Raw genomic sequence first — 21,009 nt, 5'->3', positions numbered from 1 at the left:
ATGTAACTTTGTAGTGTTTATACTAGAGTTTGCATTTATGTTTAATTATGGATTAAATTATTTTATGCTATAACTATAGTGGTGTGTTTCCTTATGTTCTCTGTTTTCATTTTTCAAATTTTGTTGTTTATGTTAAATGTTTTTATTTTTATATTAAGGGGGTGTTTGTTTGGTAGTATTTAAAACTCCTTGTAGTTGAAATTATAAAATTCCTTGAAGTAAGTTGTTTAGTTAGGTGGATTTAAAAAAGCAACTGGAGTTGCAAATCCTCTTTAGTTGGATTTTGGTGGATTTAGAACTACATCCAAATTGGATGTAGTTCCAAATCCAGTATTTGGATTTTCAATTAAAATTATTTTTTAAAAAACTAGAATTTAGTTAGAATATAAATAAATAAAATTATATAATTAATTAATTTGATAAATGATTTTTTTGGTGGTTATATATATTAATTTAATACACATTATATTAATTATTTTAATAAATAATTAATATATGATATTTTATTATGATAAATTAAGTATATATTAATGATATTAATTACTCATAATATTAACTACACTATAATTATATTTTATAAAATATTAAATAAAATATAATTATAGTGTAATTAATATTAATTATTTTAATAAATAATTAATATATTATATTTTATTATAATAAATTAAGTATATATTAATTATATTAATTACTCATAATATTTGAAATTTGAATTCATATTTACATAAAATAAACTATATATTTTATAATTTATATTAATTATTACATCAAACCAGTTTTCCAAATTTCAAATTTACAAATCCCTCCAACCAAACACAAAATTCTGTGATCTATCATTATAAATACATCAAACCAAACACTGGATTTGACTCTCCTGAATTTTCAAATACAAGGATTTGTAAATACAAATCCACTGCATTTTCAACTACATCCAACCAAACGCCCCATAAGAATTGGAGGTTGAGTTCAGCTATAATAAATAAATGATTAAACAATCACATTTTCCTTGTATTTCACCAACTTTTGCCTTAGACTTCAAATTTAGCGGCTGAAACTTAAATAAAACATTGAAGTTGTTGAGTTAGAAATTTTCTTTTTTTTCTGTTTTCATTTTCCTATTTGTGTTGTCATTTCATGGGCCTGGTTTTTTAATTTCCCATTTCCTGTTTTCTTTCCTATTTCCTTCTTGGTTTTGCACTGCATCATTTTTGTTTTTCTTTAAAAATTATATATTTTTAAGTTTATTAGTATCTTTTACTAAATATAAAACATATTCATTTATTCAGAATAATTTTTTCCTTTGACGTCTGATTATACACAAATATAGAGTTAATATTTCAATATATTTGTATCCTCATTCTACGTGAGTTAAAGTTCAAATTAATTTTCTTTACAAAAGACACGAACACTCTGTACATGGACCTAGGTTAATAGATTAAGAGGTTGTTGGTATTTATAATAAATTTTACATTTTTAAAACTTAAAAACATCCTTAAATTTGTAAAAATTTTATATTTCCTGCAAACTTGGAATGTTTTCACAAAACTAGGAGTGGATTTGTTTTTGGAGGTAAAAGTTTTTCAAAAATTAAGTTTCTTTTAGTGAGTTGTGTGCATCTCTTGAAAGATTACATAATAAAATTTTATTTTGTCTTTGAGTTCTAAATAAATTAACCATAATACATAATGAAAATAAATTAGTAGTTGTTTTTCTCTTTATATTTCTTATAATCACAGGATTTTTTTTTATTTGATACTCAACAATTAATCCACTTCAACCACATTTTTTTTAATTTTGTTTATTATCTAACATAATAGATACTTTGGAGTTGTATTTCAATATATTGGAATTATAAGAGTGAGTTCCAACCCTCTCAACCAAACACCATTTATAAAAAAATTTGAAATATTTAACTAATTTAATAAAATACTAGTTATTAATAAAAATCAATTATTAATTAAAAAAAGACAATAAATATAAACAATCATTTTGATTTGTTCTTAGGAAGACAAAGTTTGTGTTAAACTTAAACTCCATTAGATTTTTCCTCTAATAATTAATTTACATTTTATTTTATAAAATAAACAAATCACCGAACTCAACCAATATGAGAGGGGTATAAGAGTCAAGTGCTTTAATCTCTCAGTTATTGCCACTATTACTATTTTATTCGTTAATAAAAAAAAGACATATATAATTAGATTTGAGTGATTAGAAATTTAGAATATTAGATTATTTTTTCCTACTCTGCACACATTATTGGACTAACATAGCCATCTACAAAGACTAACTAATTATTTATTTAATTATATAAACTTTGTCCTTAATTCATGTAACATCTTGAAGTATACACTTTTGACCCATTAGAGTAATCAATATTTAAAATTAAAATAGCATACCTTTCCTCATAGACTATCTATTTCTAATAGATTTTAAGGATTCTAACTTCCTTTATATTTCCCTTAAAGATTTTTGATTTGATAGCAACTTCTTTCGCTTTGTTATCTTCAATGACTTGTAATCAATGCATAATATTAAAATAGTTGTATAATTTGCTTTGAGAGAAATCCAAAGAAACTTTAAAATAATTAAAAAAATAAGATATATTTATTACATTTAAGTGTTTGTTTACATATTTTATGCCAATAGTTTAGGTTGTAATGATTTATCTATTATAACAGTAAAGAGGATCATAAATGTAAAAAATCATCTTTTTCTTTGACTTATATCTGTTAAATAAAACGAGAAAAAAAAAATCCTTCTCTCGTTGACTCTTATAAGGCTATACATATATTTTGTTTATCAATTTGTATGTCATGATTAAAAGCGGGCTTTTTTTTATTAAATTTTTTTAAGAGATTTAAAATTTAAATTTGTTTCTAAAAATTGTGGTTAAAATTTTATTATTAGTGGTTTTGATTTTGATTCGTTCAATGAGTTGTATTAAAAGTTATGAAATCTATTATATTGTAATTATTTTATTTTTTTGCTCTCTTTAATATTTTTTTCCTTTATTTATTGAAGTTTTTTTACTTTAAATATTGTTTGATTGCATTTGCTCTGCTAATTTTTTATTAGTACTTTATACATGATGTTGTAAATTTATTAATAATAATAATTTATTTATATTTCGAATTATATGTCAATATTGTCTTAAAATTATCAAGATTATTTTAAAAGCCGACCAACAATAGAGTTTGCCTCATAAAAGTTAAATATTAATAAATATTCAATTTATACAATTATATTTCCCTTGTTTTTTTTGAAGTCAAACTACTCTTGGATTTTTTTTTTCTGATTATTATATTTTAATATGGTCGGATAAATTATAACAATTAATAATTAGTTTTATTTATTTTGCACAATAAAAAGTACTAAAGTGGAATGATTAAGGCATGGAAAATAACATGCTTATCATGAATGATCATCCTAAAGTAGACTTCCTTTTTTTAAAAATAATATTAAAAATAAAACATGAACTTTTAGAGTTTTAGGTGAACACTTTGGCTAAAAGATATAAAGAAAACCACCGAAATTTGTTTTAATTTAATGAAAAGGATGCCAACTCAATCCTTTTGACTCATCCTTTATCCTTAATGAAAGTTTAATCAAAGTTTAGGTCAAGGGTTATTTGTAGTTTCTTTTCTTTATGAGTGCGCTTTTGCAAGCATACCACTACTTTTTTTAATTAATCATTTATTAAAGTACATTTATTTATTTATTTATAATCCTATAGGACACAAGTTGGAAAACCAACTCCTTCCACATACAAAATTCTTCACATAGTTTATTTAAATAATTAATTATACTAATTAAATTGAATCGACATCTTTACCCCTGAGTTTGAATTAAATAAAAATATTTAATTATAATAAATAGAGTGAATAATACTATTTAATTATTTATATTAAAAGCATAAAAATAGTTTTATCACACACAACAACTAGATATAACTTAGTGAAAAATATATGAATGGTGGGTGAGTGGTGCTGATAAACCAACATACATGTCCGGTGCTAAAAAAAAATTATTATTTTTTTCCCTTAGTTTTTGAATCTGTCCCACTAAACACTTTTTTTTAAAAAAACAGTAAACCACTTCTATTAAATTTTAATAAAACCAGATACAACTAGGAACCACAAAATCACTCATACCACAAGAAGTGATACAAGAGCAACAAAACAGACCACCACCCGAGAATACAAGATCATCCTCGGACACAGTCAAAGAAAATAGCTACTCCGTGCTTCGGTCTGGTGCCTCCTTGGCAGTACTGTCCCCACTGTCCCTCTGGCTCCTCGACTCAAGGAACTCCAGACTGCACCTGATGGTAGCTATGGTGTCTTCTAATCTTACCTTAGCGCCATCTGCAAGTGCATCGAACCATGATAGGAGCATACGATTAATACTTAGGAGAATGTAATAAGCATGCATAATTTTAACATTAAAAATTCTATCGTTGCGTGCAATTCAAATATTCAGACTAACGCCTTGATCTCTAAATCCATTGCTACCCTAAGGTCGGGCCTCACATAATCCCGCCACTCCAGCCACACACATCTCATCGAACTCGGGGGCTCCGGAATGCACAACAACTGCAGAAGTAGCCCCACACCTCCTTAGCGACCGAACAATGAAGGAACAAGTAATCCACTGATTCCGCATTCGCGTGGCACATGACCCAAGTTGCTGTCGGGAGTTTGTTACATCACCTAATTTCCAAGTTTTCCATCGTCAAAATCTTATTTTTCCAGACCAACCAGTTGAAGAAGTTAATCTTCTTGGGCCATTTACTTTTCCAAAAGAAATTTGCAATCTCACACCTTACACCCCCATCATTAAGAAAGTTGTAAAACGACTTTACTGAGAACACCCCGTTGCCATTAAGCGACCACCTTTTCTTGTCCCTCTCATCATTTCCGATAGACCGCCACCTGTCCCATATTTGAACTAAATCTGCATCCTCACAGAATGGTTGCTCCTAAAGCAAGTGGCCCACATCTTTGAAGGTAGAGTCCTGCTGCCCACAACATCTATATTGTTCACGCCAAACATACATAGGAGCTCTGCCATTGAGCCACCTGTCTCTCCAAAACAAGGTATCAGCACCAGAGCGAATTTCACTTGAGACACAACACCTTAAAGCCGGGTACACGCTCAGGACCCCACACCAGAAATACGACATCCTCCCCCTTCTCTCAGGAAACAGATCCCCACTATTGCCACCATAATTAAACTGGATCACCTCAGCCCCTCCCCAAACACAGTCATTGGCTAACTTCCATCACCACTTCCCAACAGCGCCTGGTTGAAGTTATGTAGGTCAAGAATCTCCCCAGCCTCCTTGCTCCCTGGCACGACACAAAACTTTTCCAGCTGACTAATCTGCACTCGGGTTTATCAATGTTCAGCCTCGACCATAAAAAATCCCTTATGATCCGATCAATTGGTTTAACTACCCAAGCAGGCAGACGGAAGATAGACATCCAATAAGTTAGAATCGCCGACAATACAGAGTTTAACAATGTGATTCGCCCACCAATTTGTTTTTTCATTTAATCAATTTGATCCCTATTCTTTTTCACTTCATTCTATTCTCCCTCGACTTATTAAAAACACAATAAGTGCTTAACTTATTTGTAAAATTATTTATAAATTAGATATGGGAACATATTTATAAATAACTAAAGATTTAATTAAGTGGGCAGAGATCATGAAGGAATCATCAATAGTAAAAAATTATATATTTATTTTATAAGGAGTCAAATCAAAAAAATTGCAAACATTATCGAGAGAGTGCACAGGTGGCGGTCCTGCTAGCCTGATAAGATGGGCCCACACGGACATTCATATGGCCCACAAGCCCAGCCCAATCAAAAGATACTCATCAAATCTCCCCCTGATTCTCGAATCTTCACCGTAGATTCAAGATCCTCATTTTCTTTTCTTTTTTTTCTTAAAAAAAAAAAGAAAACTATAAAAAATAAATATTAATTAAAAAAAGGGTAAACAAATGGAGCTCTCTCGCCGCCTTCTTCTTAGAACGATAACTAAGCTTATAAAAGGCAAAGCAAGCATGGGTTCTCCATGAGCTCTCTCTCTCTCTCTCTCTCTCTCTCTCTCGTGCTCGCTCGCTGGGGTTCTCTTCTTGGTGATCGATGGAGAGGAAGGGAGACGTTGGATCGAGATCGGAAGAGGTAGTAATGGCGGAGGAGGGGAAGATCAAGATCGGGGTATGCGTCATGGAAAAGAAGGTGAAATGCGGACCAGAGGTTCTTTTCTCTTTTGACTTGTGTTTCTTGATTCGGTTTTTGAGGGTGATGATTTTGGGGTTGGTGTTTGTTTGGTTTTGATTCTTGACGGATGGATTGGATTTCTGATGGTTTCTTGGTTTTGATTGTTAGGTTTTCTCGGCTCCCATGGGCCAGATTCTTGAGAGGCTGCAGGCGTTTGGAGAGTTTGAGGTGCGTATTGGATTGGTGGTTCTGGTTTCTTAGAAATGGGTTTGTGACGGTGGTAGTTGATTGAGTGATTGGTTTATGCGATTAGGAGGTTTGGAAAATGGCTCTGAACTCGTTTTTCTTCGTTGTGATTACATTGGATTGCTTTTATAGATCTTTTTTTTTTTTTTATTGTGAGTTGTTTGTTATTCCTGAATAGAGTAAAACTCAGGAGTTCTTCATTCCACCGAGTAACCAGCATCAATGAGAAGTGCATGCTTGGGAAACGGCCGTAAATCTGTTTTGAAATTGTGATCATAGCGACTCGCTCTGTGTGTATGGTTTCTAGGATGTTTAGGTTGTTTCTGTGTTTTCATTGAATAGTTTAAGAGTTCTCTTATTCCTTTGGCTCTCACATTCATGAGAACTACATGATTTTGTGGGTATTAAAAAGTATAAGGTGGCCTACTTTTTGTTTTGTTGGATTACGGCAATAATTTATTTGTCTTTTGGTGCAGGTTATATATTTCGGAGACAAGGTTATTCTCGAGGAACCAATAGCAAAGTAATGTAGTTTTGTGCAATTTGTCAATAACACTATTCTGCTATGATTTTGTGAGGTTATGTTTGGCTGTCTTACTTTAGTCAGGCATCCTCGGGTTATTTTACATACGGGGATTGTGGAGGACAAAATAATGTGCATTAGGTAAAAAAAAGGCGTGGTGGCGCATACTTATCCCGCCTCATACATCTGAATTGTGCGGTTGCCAGTTAGATTCCATTTTGCGGAACACACTGTCCTAACAAAATTGTGCATATATTCTATGTGTTAATGTTTGCCTATCCTTGCTGTTTCGGTATTTCTAGATTTGTTCTTATACCTGCTACTCATGCATAGTTACTTGCAAGACATGATACGATCTATTCATTTTCCAGTGCCCCACTTGAAAGACCTACACAACTCAATGGTTAGAGTATTGCTTCATACGGCGTGAGTCAATGTTCAAAATCTAACAGTGGACACAACTTGTTAGATACCAGAGTCCATTACTACTTCTGTTACCTTTTGCGTGCTAGTCTGATACAGTTTACTTAATTCTATATTTGTTATATTGTCTTTTTTACTATATCTGTTGACATCTCAGCTGGCCGATATGTGATTGCCTGATTGCCTTCTATTCAACGGGATACCCACTCGAGAAGGCTGAGGAATATGCTGCTCTAAGAAAGTGAGATGCTTTTTTATATTTTATGATCATGTAATTTTGATGAGTCTTGAACCTTTGTGTAATCTAGTTCATCTGATTTTCTGATTACACAAAGAAGCTGTCTATTTTAGCATGGGGACACTTTTCTGAGTGATTTTCTTTTGATTATTTGAGTATGTGAAGTCCTCTAACCTAAGCTATGATTCACAGAAGACATATATCATTAACAGCAAACATACCATATATTGTTTAGGCCATTCTTGGTGAATGAGTTGGAACCGCAACATCTTCTCCATGATCGAAGGAAGGTTTATGAGGTATTTCGTTCACATTTAGATCTTGTGTTATGCTACATTTATAGTTGATTGTTTATATGATTCTTGGTTTTTGCTTGTTAGATTGTTTGACTTTTGCTTACTCTTTGATGCTGTCCACGTCAGAATGGCAATGTGCAGCTATATCTTTGCAAAATTGTGAATAATTTGTGTTCAAGTAAATATATGATCTGCAAATACTTTGTTTCCCACATGATCAATGGTTGAATGTGAAGTGTTGTTTGTCATATTTTAGACAGGTAACACTAATTCTGTTTTAGTAAGTCATGATTTTCTTTTCTATTCGACTAAGATGACTTTATTTTGTTTGATTGTTGGTTTACCATGAAAAATCTACAAATATGCAAGGACTCTGAAATGCTTATTTGACCAGTTGCAACATGTGACGCGCAATTCTAATATGGGACATTATCACCATTGAGTGTTCAGGAAAAGAGTATATTCTTCTGATAAATAGATACAGAGTGTATCCATGAATCTTTTGGAACCCATGCACTAGCGTAAACTGAATCAATTGTTTGTTGTCATGCTTTAGGCCGGAAAAACTGAAAATGAGACTTACAAATAGTGAATAAACAATGATGCTGATGATGGTACATATTGCTTATTAAGTTAATACATTCTTGGTATTCATACCCCATTTGAGATATTAAGAGGAGGATGTGGCGTATGCTGATTTTTACGCATTGGAGATGTTTCAAGTTCTTGTTCAGCGTGACTTGAAATATTGATGATTTAATTTATGAATTATGGTCTTAATGAAAAGGGTTTGAATGCTTATATAAAACCCATAAAACCGAACTGTGGACATCGTCCTAACTTGTAAGAAATGAGGTTGTGAAGTTGACTATATGCTTAGATCAACATATGGGTTATATAGCTATATCTATGTCTCTCTCTCTCTCTCTCTCTATATATATATATATATATATTTCTGGTGCTTTTGCACAGGCAGCCATCCATCCACTTTAGCTGTGAAAAATTAACCTGCCTTCTAGCCATGAATAGTTCCCTTGTTTTGTTATGTTTATTAATTTTCCTTTTTATCTATTTTTTGTGATTATGATTTATGCTTAACCTAATCATATTATCTTGTGCTCAAGCGTCTTGATATGTTTGGAGTTCCTGTGCCAAATTATGCTCTTGTAAATAGAGAATACCCTTATCAAGAACTGGAATACTTTGTTGAGCAAGAAGATTTTGTTGAGGTTCATGGGAAGCGCTTTTGGAAACCGTTTGTGGAGAAACCTATTGATGGTGAGACTATAGCTTAAATATAGTGCAAGGGAACAATAATGCTTATGTGGTAGTTGTTATGTTTTCAGTGTGATTATATTTCGTAAAAATATTTATTTGATACAAAGTTCAAAGAATTGTGATATTTTTCTTGGTGCTTTAGTTTAACTTATTCCACAATCCTTATGTTGATGTTGTCTTTTTTTCCTTTCCCTTTTCCTTCCATTTTCTAGGCAAATGATGTCAAATTGGGCTTTCAGAGTAGTTTATTTCTTGAAAAACTAATTGTAAGGCCATCTTCTATTTGACATGGTAGAAATTATAATTAGAGATCAATGTGAGACAATTAAGCAATGCAAAGTCAAGGGAAATAGCTGAAGGAGAAATATTATAATGAGATCTTGTCAAAATTGGGTTCAGTTGATCATTTTATGCAATACATAACATACATTTACGTAGTGAAAGCTGCAACACTAATTTCAAGGATCCTAATATTTTTCTGCCTTTCAAAACTTACATTTTTCCAGTACAAAATGATGTATACCATTGACTATTCACAGTCCTGCATAGTTTTCATTTTCTTTGGCAAGTTTTTGTTGAGAATTACTGATTCTATTTGCTCGGCAATGCTTGCTTTTTTGAGATACTTCATCTGTAATTGACTCCTATGAGCATTTGAGAAAAATAATGTCTTCAGTACCTAGTACTTTTTACTAAAACTTTTAAGCCCTTTTCTCTTAATTATATGCAAGTAGAGAACAACTTTCTTGCATAGACTATCTTCAACTAGCACATTGTGGCTATAGGCAATGAAAATTTTTTTGTTTGGCATTTTTAAGTGATGTGATTATACTTCATCAAGGTGGCTAATTTTTCCATATTTTTTAATTCCGTAAAGCATCACTATTTTCTCTTGATATTGATGTGACTATCGACCTTATTTATTTTAGGAGATGATCACAGTATAATGATATACTATCCTAGTTCTGCTGGTGGAGGCATGAAAGAATTGTTTCGGAAGGTAACACGATAGCTTAGACATGGTTATTTTTATATCATTATATAGCCTTTTATCTATTCGACTTTTGGATGACCATAGTCACTTGCATATGTAGGTGAACTGTTCTGATAATTTGTCGGGGCTGTACCTTAGATTGAACCTTTGTTCTTTGCTTGAAGCAATTGACATTCTATCATGACTAGTTGGGGAATATGTGATAATGTTGAACTGAGATTTTGAAAAGCCTGGTGTTCTTGAAAATAGAATCATAATTAAGAATTGCACTCTGGTTCTGTCATCCTGACATTGTTTGACTATATTGGATGTTGTTTGTAAACACATGCTTGTAATTGTCTAGCAAAATTCAAAATGATTTATGCCAGGTTTTGAAGTTACATTAATGTCTTGAAATTCTTATCATTTCGTGCTAACAGCTGCTAGTTGCTGAATTTGATGATTGGTGCACATGCATTTGATTTATTTTTAAAATCAGATACTTCCTCCGTTCCTTTTTACTTGTCAATTTTACCTAATTCACACTGATTAAGAAAAATTGGTTGAAGTTAATTGGTAACCTAAAATTTTATAAAAATTATATCAACTTTCCAATATTACCATTTAAAATATGCTTTGGAAAAATGTATAGTTGAATATAATTTATTGGAAATTGTAGAAGTACATTAAATATTAAGGATAAATTAGAAAAACAATATTTAATGTTGTACAAAATTTTTAATGGACAAGTAGAAAGAACAAAGAAAAGCTCCAAAATGTGACTAGTAAAAAGGAACTGAGGGAGTATAAATTATAATGCTTTCAAGGATATTCAATTTTGTAAATCCAAATAATGGTAGTGTAAATACTTATGAAGATCCGTCACTGCTCAAAGGCTTATGTACAGGTGTAGGACGCGTATTGGAGTATCCTTTATTTATTTATTTATTTATTTATTTAATTTTGGACATGCTAGGACATGTGTGCAGCATATTTCTAATGTGTTGTGTCCTAATTTTTTAGAAATGATGTGTCATTGTATCATATCATAGAGTGTATAGTGTATTAGGTGTTGGTATATGTGCTTCCTAGGTAAATACTGATCCATGTTTGGTTGAATCTATGCTATGTACTTTCTCTTAATGCTGTGAGGTTTTTGAGACTGGCTCTTTACAGGTAGGAAATAGGTCAAGTGAGTTCCATCCAGAGGTTCGAAGAGTGAGACGTGAAGGCTCTTATATTTATGAGGAGTTCATGCCTACGGGGGGAACAGATGTCAAGGTTACCTATTTTGTGTTTCAATTACTTCTTTATAGTTTGGATTTAAAAGACGGAGCTGATTAGCTAAGGGATTGTTTTAGATCTTGTAGTATCTAGATTCTCAACAGCTGATCTAAACACAATTCTTTTGTGAAGAAGTCCTTAAAATTCATAAATATCTTAAAGTTCTTAGTCAATAGAGTTGTAAATTCAACTTATTTGTTGCTCTGTGAATTAAATTCATGTGAGACATGCTTTAAAGAGCTTGAATGATAAATTTCCTCACCTTCGACCTTGTTCGAAATATTTCTTTCTATGATATTAGGGGCACACCATCCATTCTTCACCAACTTTTTCTTGCAAAACTATTTTTGTTCATTGAAATTACAAGTGTCTCTTCCATCGTGCGGGTGCATAATTTCTCTTCTAATTGCACTTTTATAGCATGCATACGAAAAATAAGTAAATCCGGGCCTTTGTTTCAACAGGTTTATACTGTTGGTCCAGAATATGCACATGCTGAAGCACGAAAGTCACCAGTTGTTGATGGTGTTGTCATGAGGAATACTAATGGGAAAGAAGTAAGCTGCCTATCAATTAATAATAATTTTAGATATTACTACTTGGCCTCTTGTGCTTGTGATCTTCTTCAGCGACATGCTTTGTTGATTTACATGTTTTTTATTCATGAAGAGTATTTTTGCAGGTCAGGTATCCTGTCTTGTTAACTCCCACTGAAAAACAAATTGCAAGGGATGTCTGTATTGCATTTCAGCAGCTGGTACAATTGTCTATCACTTTATTTCTGTATCCATTTTATATTATTGTTATGAGTCTGCCACAATGATTTTACAGTTTATTTATCTTCCCTGACAATGAACTACACAAACCTGTCAACTACTTTTTTATGAATGTTCATTTCACTTCTTTTAGTTCATCTAATTATCAATCTATTTAATAAATTACTAATGCAGTGCTTAGTTGGGCACCTAAATTTATTCGTTTGTTGTATGAATGGTCTAACAGATAATTGCAATTAGAAATAAGCCATCAGTTGTGGTGATAATTGCTTGTTCCCTCTGATTGAATTTAGTCCCATCCCTAACGAAGGATTTTTTTCTCCTTGAGTGAACTCTTGAATTATTTATCACCACCATCTATCATTGTCTTTGAAATTTGTGATGGTGATGACTTTGTTTTCTAATTTCATATGAAATAAAGGGTTTTGCATTGATGAACTTTGCTTGTATCAAGCTATTCCAGCTACAGAGTAGGGACTTCTTTGCTGTAGATTCAGATAAATAATAGTTTTCTGTTTTTAGCCTAACCTTGATAGTCTGAAAAGGAAATAGACCATTAGCTAATAAAGTCATCTATTTTCCAACCTGACAGGCATTTTATCCTTTGGATGATATGCTTGGAAATATCCCTTCTGGAAGTGTCTAACCGCCTTGGATGATAATATTTCTTAGTATTTCACTTTGCTTGGATGTTTGAAGCTGATGTTATGGCTGGTGCCTCTATTTTACTTTGTTTTTTCTGCAGGTGTGTGGTTTTGACCTTTTACGATGTGAAGGAAGGTCTTATGTATGCGATGTGAATGGGTGGAGTTTCGTAAAGAATTCACACAAGTAATTATGTTATTATGTATTTAGATTCATTGGCAATATGGAGACCCAATATCACAAAGATAAATTTTCTGTAAATTTCATTTCTGAGGGAGATTTTTTTGACTTATAGGTACTATGATGATGCAGCTTGTGTATTGAGGAAGATGTTTCTTGATGCTAAAGCCCCCCATCTTTCATCTAGCATCCCTCCAAATCTTCCATGGAAAGTTAATGAACCAGTCCAACCTACAGAGGGGCTAACACGACAGGGAAGTGGGATTATTGGCACGTTTGGGCAGTCAGAGGAGTTGCGCTGTGTTATTGCAATCATTCGTCAGTGAGGACTATTTTCCAGCTCCGTTTATATATTTATATTCACAGATTATGATCTCTTACTGTTGTATATGGTAATTCTAAGTGGCGATCGGACACCGAAGCAAAAGGTGAAGTTGAAAGTGACAGAAGAGAAACTGTTGAATTTAATGCTGAAATACAATGGTGGAGGGCAAGAGCTGAGGTCCCTTTCTTTGAAACTTGCGATTTGTTTACGAAGACATGCTCATGCACTATTTCCTTGCTGTTGATCAATCTTCAACAATTAATAGTTTATGGTGTCAATCTTTAGACAAAGCTAAAAAGTGCTGTTCAGCTGCAAGACCTACTAGATGCTACACGAATACTTGTCCCTCGCTCTAGGTATTTAACTGATTCTACAACTAAATTCTCCTTGTTTTCTTACTGCGGTTATATATACATTTTCAGAGGGCCCACTTTATTATTTCGATCAGTACTATCTTAAAAACTATAGATTGGATTATCAAGTGAAACATGATGTATATTGCCTCTGTATGCATTTATGCGCTGGAAGACTCCCTTGAGTTACATCAGCTTTGTTATCTCATGTTAAATATTAAACTCTATGCTTTTTCAGGTCTGGTCGTGAAAGTGATAGTGATGCAGAAGAACTAGAGCATGCTGAGAAGCTTCGTCAAGTGAAAGCTGTGCTTGAGGAGGTATTATGTCATCTAAAGTCAGCCTAATGCCTAGATATGTTGCAACCATCATAATGCGAAGTCATATAAAATGGCCAAGGATCTGTATCTGACAGTTATCTGTAAATTTTTTATGCTCATCTGTTGTTGCATTCCTTCATTACAGGATACAAGATTACCTACTAACGTTATCCTGCATCTCAGAAATACCAAACATTAGTTATTTTCATGTTCTTTAGAATTAGAGCAAGTGATACTGATTATGAATATTGCTTGCTTCTTTCTTCCCTGGTACTGAATGTTGTATAGGAGCTTCTTTTTAAATTTTTTTATTTTATTTTAATGATCACAGTCATGTGCAATCATAAATGTAGAAATATTGCAATATTGGTTATATCATTTTATCCCTAACACCTGCTTTATGAAGTGAGAAATGTAGGACTGCAATTCTCAAATAGGATATATATTGAAAGCATCACTTCATGGGAAGGGATATTCCTCACTGAACTAAATGCTGCTTATGTGGCCTACTTTATGTATTTTGTACTCATTAATTGCCTCAATAGACATTTTAAGAATGATGGAGAAAAAGCATCTATACTGTCAAATAAAAGGAGATGTCCTATCAAGCACTGGGACCATCTCTAACAAACTATACTCCTTTATGCTTATTCTATAAATTTCAGAATTGAGACTCTTATACAATGTTGCAAAAAATAGGAGTTATTTGTTATTGTTTTTCTTCCTAAGAGCTTGTTTCATGTCTCCTGAATGATTTATTATAAATATGTTTTTGATATTTTGCTGATGGAATTGAAATTCGATGACGTTGTGCAGGGTGGGCATTTTTCAGGTATATACAGGAAGGTGCAACTGAAGCCACTTAAATGGGTTAAAGTTTCAAAAAGTAATGGTGATGGCGAGGAAGAACGCCCAGTTGAGGCTTTGATGGTTCTCAAATATGGAGGTGTTCTTACCCATGCTGGAAGAAAGCAGGTAATTCTTCTTCCTTTTTTGTTTGTCAGTTGCTTCCTTCCTATCTCAACAATATTGTTTAGCTATGAATGTGCCATGCCTACTGTAGCATGTGGTCACTAGCAACACTAACATTAAGGCATCATTTTTCTTGGAGGCTGCAGGAAACCCTTACTGACTTCATCTGCTAGATATTAAAATTTTTTATTTAATCTGTAAATTGCTTGTGAAATATGATTGTTGGCAACTAGTGGTTGTTTTTGAAGAGGTGGTTTCTTTTATCTTCCAGGCAGAAGAATTAGGAAGATATTTCCTTCCCAACTGATCTATTTTTCTGAGTGATGAATGTCCAGTAGCTACTATATACAGGTTTACTTATAAAACTAACATGAAGCAAAGTTCTGTTGGAAGATTCTGAATACCCACATCTACTAAAGATGTTAATCATTGAACTGCTCTATGTAAATCTGTTAATTGATTGTGAAATCTGACATTTTCAGTTGGTAACTAGTGATTGTTGTTTAAGAGGTGGTATCTTTTCTCTCGCAGGCAGAAGAGTTAGGAAGATATTTCAGGAACAATATGTATCCAGGTAAAATTCCTCTGGGCATTCTGTAAGATTGTTGTGTTTTGATCGCTCCAGAATAAAAATTTTGTTTTCTCAGGATATTCCTCATTCATTGACTGCTTGTTTAAGCAGAATTCTATTTTGTTTATCGATCTTCTGGCCTGCAGAGTGATCGTATAAAAATAGCTGAATTAATGTTTCTTATCTGGTGTATGGTAGTTAAATAACTCAACCAATTGGCATTACGTCTTTTAAAATTAGAAATTGTGAGCACAATGCATACTTCAGTGGTAACTGTGTACAAGAACTTTAGCACCCTATGTTTTTATATTAAACCTGGATGCTGCATTGGTTTCAGGTTTAAGCTTTGTAGGTATGGCATAGACATCATGTTTACTAAGTTTTTTGCATCATATTAATGGGTCTCCACTAATTTTATGTGAAATTCTAAGTTTCTATTAAATTTATTCTTTCTCAGGTGAAGGCACTGGCTTGCTTCGTCTTCATAGTACTTACCGGCATGACTTAAAGATATACAGTTCAGATGAAGGGCGTGTTCAGGTGTATAAATACTGTTGGATAAGCTATCAATATTTCCCTTGAATTTCTGTTTTTACTGTTAGGATTTCAGATGATGCATTGCTTAATTTGGAAAGGATTCTATGGGTAGGCATTTATTGATTTCTATATTGTCAGATGTCTGCTGCAGCTTTTGCCAAAGGCCTCCTTGATTTGGAGGGACAATTAACTCCAATCCTGGTATTTATCTGGATTTGCTCCTTGTAATAATAACTCATAGCGGATAAATTTTAGTTGATTTTTCTGTCTTCATCAGGTTTCCCTTGTCAGTAAAGACTCTTCTATGTTGGATGGACTTGAGAATGCTAGTATTGAAATGGAAGAAGCAAAGGTTTGCTTACATATGGCTTTATACTATCAATATAACTAAAAAATTTCCACCTGGAACTTGTTATTTAATCCAAGTAAAGTGACTTCTACAAATGTAAAAAGGTTGAAACCCTTAATTCCCTCATTATCAATATGCAGATGAGATTTTGTGAGGGCATTGTTACGTTCCCTGAGCTCATTATGGGGAAATGTTGTTTGCGGACAACTATCCCATTCAGGTAGTGAAAGTTTAGATGTGAAAATAACCATAATTATAAGTTTGCTGGTTTGAAGTCCAATCCTGTGACTTTTGGCCGAAATCAATGGCACAAGACTACAAAGAGCATGCATTTGATAGATTTGATAAGAATTTTTCTGGTTTATGGTTGTGGAACCTGATGCAAAGTGTCATGCACCATTTACTTGGCTAAAATGTCTGCCCATTCATTGGCCAAATATGTCAACTTGCTAAGACAGTACCATTGGTGTCGCTTGTTAGATGTAATTTTGATCCTTTCACAAAGTTCATTAATTATCAAATTTGTGGTATTATAATCCATTTGAGTTCAGTCATCAACAAATTTTAATGCATGACTGTCACTTGATAATGTTTTTGTCTTTCCCCCTAGTATTATTGATGTCTAAGTGAACTTTCAGGCTAGGTTGCATGAAATTATAACTTCTGAGGGCAAGGTATTGCATAGCAATGGATCTGAGCAATTCCCATGGATGGTTGATGGTGCTGGCCTTCCCCCAAATGCTTCTGAGTTTCTTCCTAAACTGGTGATCACTGATCACAGCATTCTTCTTTCTTATACTCCCCCCTACGCTAAGATCTTTCCTTTCCCATGTCAATATTGTGGGATGCCATGTTGCTTTTACGCTGAATGATCTAGATGAACATGAATCTCATCATTTACTTGTAAAGATTTGCTTTTCGTGAATAGGTCAATCTGACAAAGAAGATAACCGCACAAGTAAAACTACTTGCTGCTGATGAAGATGAGAAACTTGCAATGAAAAGCTCTTATGCTGTGTTGCCTCCCTATGATCAAGCAAAAGCTTTAGGGAAAACAACAATTGACATAGCTCGTATTGCTGCAGGGTTACCTTGTGGTAGTGAGGGCTTTCTTTTAATGTTTGCTCGCTGGAAGAAACTAGAGAGGGACCTGTATAATGAACGTAAAGGGTATGTTGACTATTCTTCAGCTTCATTGAAGTTTTAGAATTTTACTGATTATAAGCTTTCGCTTGCATGCATCTTTCAATTGCACTTGGACTATCATAGTTCTTTTGTGACTTTGTCACTTCTCTTATGGTTACCACCAAGTTACTGGAATTTATATTAAATTCATTTTTCCGATGCAGCCGGTTCGATATAACACAAATTCCGGATGTTTATGATTCTTGCAAGTGAGATCTCTCAACTCTTTTGTTGCTTGATGAACTGTCAATTATCTTCCAACTTGAGCATTTGCAGAACTTCCCTTTGCCACAATGCTTTACCTATATACATCTAAAGGAAAAATTTAAGAAACCTGGCAGTTTACCCCAAATAGAAGCTATGGCCTGAAAATTTCCAAACCAAATTGTGCTGGTTATGGAAGTGTGATGTATATTAAGGACGTAATTGTGGAATGAAGTGCCTAGTACCTCATTCCACTTCCACCAACACCCACCTAAGAGTTTGAAATGAAGTCTTGCTCAATATTTTCTTATTATATTTAATGTCTAGTTGTGCTATTTCTTTTCCTTTTCTTTGTCTCAGGTATGACCTTCTACACAATGCTCATCTAAACCTTGAAGGTCTGGATGAGCTTTTCAAAGTTGCCCAGGTACCAAAATAACAATGCTACAATTCTTTATGTTATGCATTATTGGCCAGGTCCTTTGAAAACAAAAGATTGTACTTTGCTTATTCTTGTTTCTCTTTTAGCCTCCAATTTTAGAATGTGATACATGCATACAGTTTATTTTCTTAGTCAAACCTACATATGCGGTTAATTGTCTAAACTCTTTGTGTTTTTCAGTTGCTTGCAGATGGTGTTATTCCCAACGAGTATGGAATTAATCCAGAGCAAAAACTTAAAATTGGATCAAAGGTATAGTTTCCTTTGATATCCAAAATTCTAAATGGACATTTGATTTCTAATATTGGCGAATAGAGATGCTTATATGGCTTAATGATGTGAGAGGCCCTAATTTTTCTTTCAAATTCTATGGATCTTCTCTATTTCGCCCTTTATTTGTGCAGCAGTATCCTTGGCCTTTTGTTCCATCACCATGATACATTGGATTAGTTGTTAGTTCCTATTTTGTCTCTTGGAAATATCTTTTCTTTTATGAAGCATGGTCCATTTCTGGTTTTAAAATGTAATCAAGCAGGCTTCCATACACTAACAATGGCTAGTAATTATCTGATAACCATGTTGCTGAAACACAATGCGCTACAGAAATTGCTTTTATCTACTTTTTTGTTTTGGTATGGGTCACTTCAGATTGCGCGACGTTTGTTGGGGAAGATTTTGATTGATTTGCGCAACACTAGGGAGGAAGCAATTAGTGTTGCTGAGCTGAAGGCCAATCAAGATAAAAGTTCAATGCCCTCAAATCCAAGGAAGGAGGAGACAGATCACCAACCAAGGCCTCTGAATAAGATTGAAGATACCAGGAGATCTAGTTTTACTAGTGAAAAGTCAATAGATCAAGATGACGATGATGATAAGGAAATAAAATACCGATTAGATCCAAAGTAACTGGCACCTGTATTTTTGTTTTCTATCTTTAATTTTTCCTGCAGAACATTATTTGATTTTTTACTTCTTCTGTTTTTTTTTTCAGGTATGCAAATGTAAAAACACCAGAGCGGCATGTTCGGACAAGGCTTTACTTTACATCAGTATGTTTTTTATTTATCTTTTATTACTTAAGTTGTGGACTGTAAATTTCCTTTGCCATTGCACCATGACTTGTTCGTCTTTCTCAGTTATACATCTTTTTGTAATCAAATATCAATATTCCAACCATTACTCTGTTAATTGCAGGAATCTCATATCCACTCTTTGATGAATGTGCTTCGCTATTGTAATATGGATGAATCCCTTCAGGGAGAGGAGAGCCTTGTCTGTAATAGTGCTTTGGAAAGGTTATTCAAAACAAGAGAACTTGACTACATGAGTTATATTGTCCTCAGAATGTTTGAAAATACAGAGGTAAGCAAATCCACACAAATTAGTTGCTAGTTTAAAGAAAGAAAGAAGAAAAGTTATGTAATGCAATAATCAATCCTAAATTTGGTGTCCTAGATATATGCCATATGGGATACTCTTTAGCTTTTCAGGGGCCAGTGCTGTTGTTTAGGGATCTGTATCTTGCTTGCCTTCTTTGTACTTTGTCGCAATCATACTATTTGTAGAATTTATTTACCTTCTTGGCTTGTAAATGTCTGCCTACTGTAACCAACTGAAATCATTGGCAAGTATGCATGATTTAGCTTAGGAGATAATGCTAGTAAACTACATCTTCAGTGTGATTTGTCTATCCATGATACATTTAAGTATCAACAAATTGCTCTTTTCCTAATATCAGCAAATGCAGGTGCCTCTAGAAGATCCAAAGAGGTTCCGCATAGAGATGACATTTAGCCGCGGTGCAGATTTAAGTCCTCTTGAGGTACTTAGTTTTACTTGTATTCTAGTCACACAGATAAATGCGCAGTCTTAATTTAAGTTTTTCAGTCTGTGAAAAGAACATACCCTTCATAGAGCCCTTCGCTTCAAAAAATGTAATTGTATTTCTGACAGAATAATGACAGTGAAGCTACTTTGCTGCATCAAGAGCACACATTACCCATAATGGGACCAGAGAGGTTGCAAGAAGTGGGATCATATCTCACTTTGGAGAAGATGGAAAAGATGATTCGTGCTTTTGCCATGCCAGCTGAGGATTTCCCACCACCGTCTATCCCACAAGGCTTCTCCGGCTACTTCTCAAAAAGTGCTGGAGTTCTTGAGCGTTTGGTTAATCTCTGGCGTTTTCATAAGAACGGCACTGGCAATGGCAAATGATTTAAAATTATAATAAATAAATCTTCAGATGCTTCCACAAATTTGAGGTTTGATTTTTGTGGAAGACTTATTTCTTCTCGGGCAGCTGGGTTAAGGTTGGGCATATTAATTCCTCATGAATCTTTCTGCTCAAGTGTGACTTTCATGAGGATTTATTTAATTAGAGCTCCATTAAGAACCCACCCTTTTAACATTTGACATTTAGACATTCTTGAAGTTTTGATATGAAGCAGCAAAGTGTACCGTACTTTTTCTCTTTTTCCTTTTCCTTTTATTGCTCTCTTCCATTTTTCTTTACATATGTTATGGGTTTCAAATCAGATATGATGTGGATGCTTTTCTGGCGCAGACGTGTTAAAACTAGTCAACTGTTAGGTTTATGTTTTGCCAATAAGGTTTGTTCAATACATAGCTTGCTTTATATTATTGAGATAAT

The 21,009-nt window shown here is 33.4% G+C and overlaps 1 protein-coding gene across 1 annotated transcript; it reads left to right on the top strand.

The window, feature by feature from the left end:
- Nucleotides 1-6,025: 6,025 nt before the first annotated feature.
- LOC120267253 (inositol hexakisphosphate and diphosphoinositol-pentakisphosphate kinase VIP2-like) lies at nt 6,026-20,833 on the top strand. Its single transcript, XM_039274936.1, is given in 31 exon segments — nt 6,026-6,272; nt 6,405-6,464; nt 6,959-7,005; nt 7,586-7,669; nt 7,902-7,965; nt 9,087-9,240; nt 10,170-10,240; nt 11,390-11,494; nt 11,962-12,054; nt 12,180-12,254; nt 13,019-13,104; nt 13,214-13,420; nt 13,502-13,584; nt 13,587-13,600; nt 13,709-13,779; nt 14,015-14,096; nt 14,913-15,071; nt 15,600-15,642; nt 16,097-16,179; nt 16,315-16,377; nt 16,454-16,528; nt 17,164-17,289; nt 17,454-17,695; nt 17,875-17,919; nt 18,275-18,341; nt 18,537-18,608; nt 19,005-19,258; nt 19,348-19,405; nt 19,551-19,718; nt 20,104-20,178; nt 20,310-20,833. Coding segments are annotated over 31 exon segments (3,204 nt in total). The 5' UTR covers nt 6,026-6,158; the 3' UTR covers nt 20,574-20,833.
- The last annotated feature ends 176 nt before the right edge of the window (nt 20,834-21,009 follow it).

This window comes from Dioscorea cayenensis, chromosome 8 (genome assembly GCF_009730915.1).
Source record: "Dioscorea cayenensis subsp. rotundata cultivar TDr96_F1 chromosome 8, TDr96_F1_v2_PseudoChromosome.rev07_lg8_w22 25.fasta, whole genome shotgun sequence".
NCBI lineage: Eukaryota > Viridiplantae > Streptophyta > Magnoliopsida > Dioscoreales > Dioscoreaceae > Dioscorea > Dioscorea cayenensis.
This window is presented reverse-complemented; position numbering and strand designations above follow the sequence as displayed.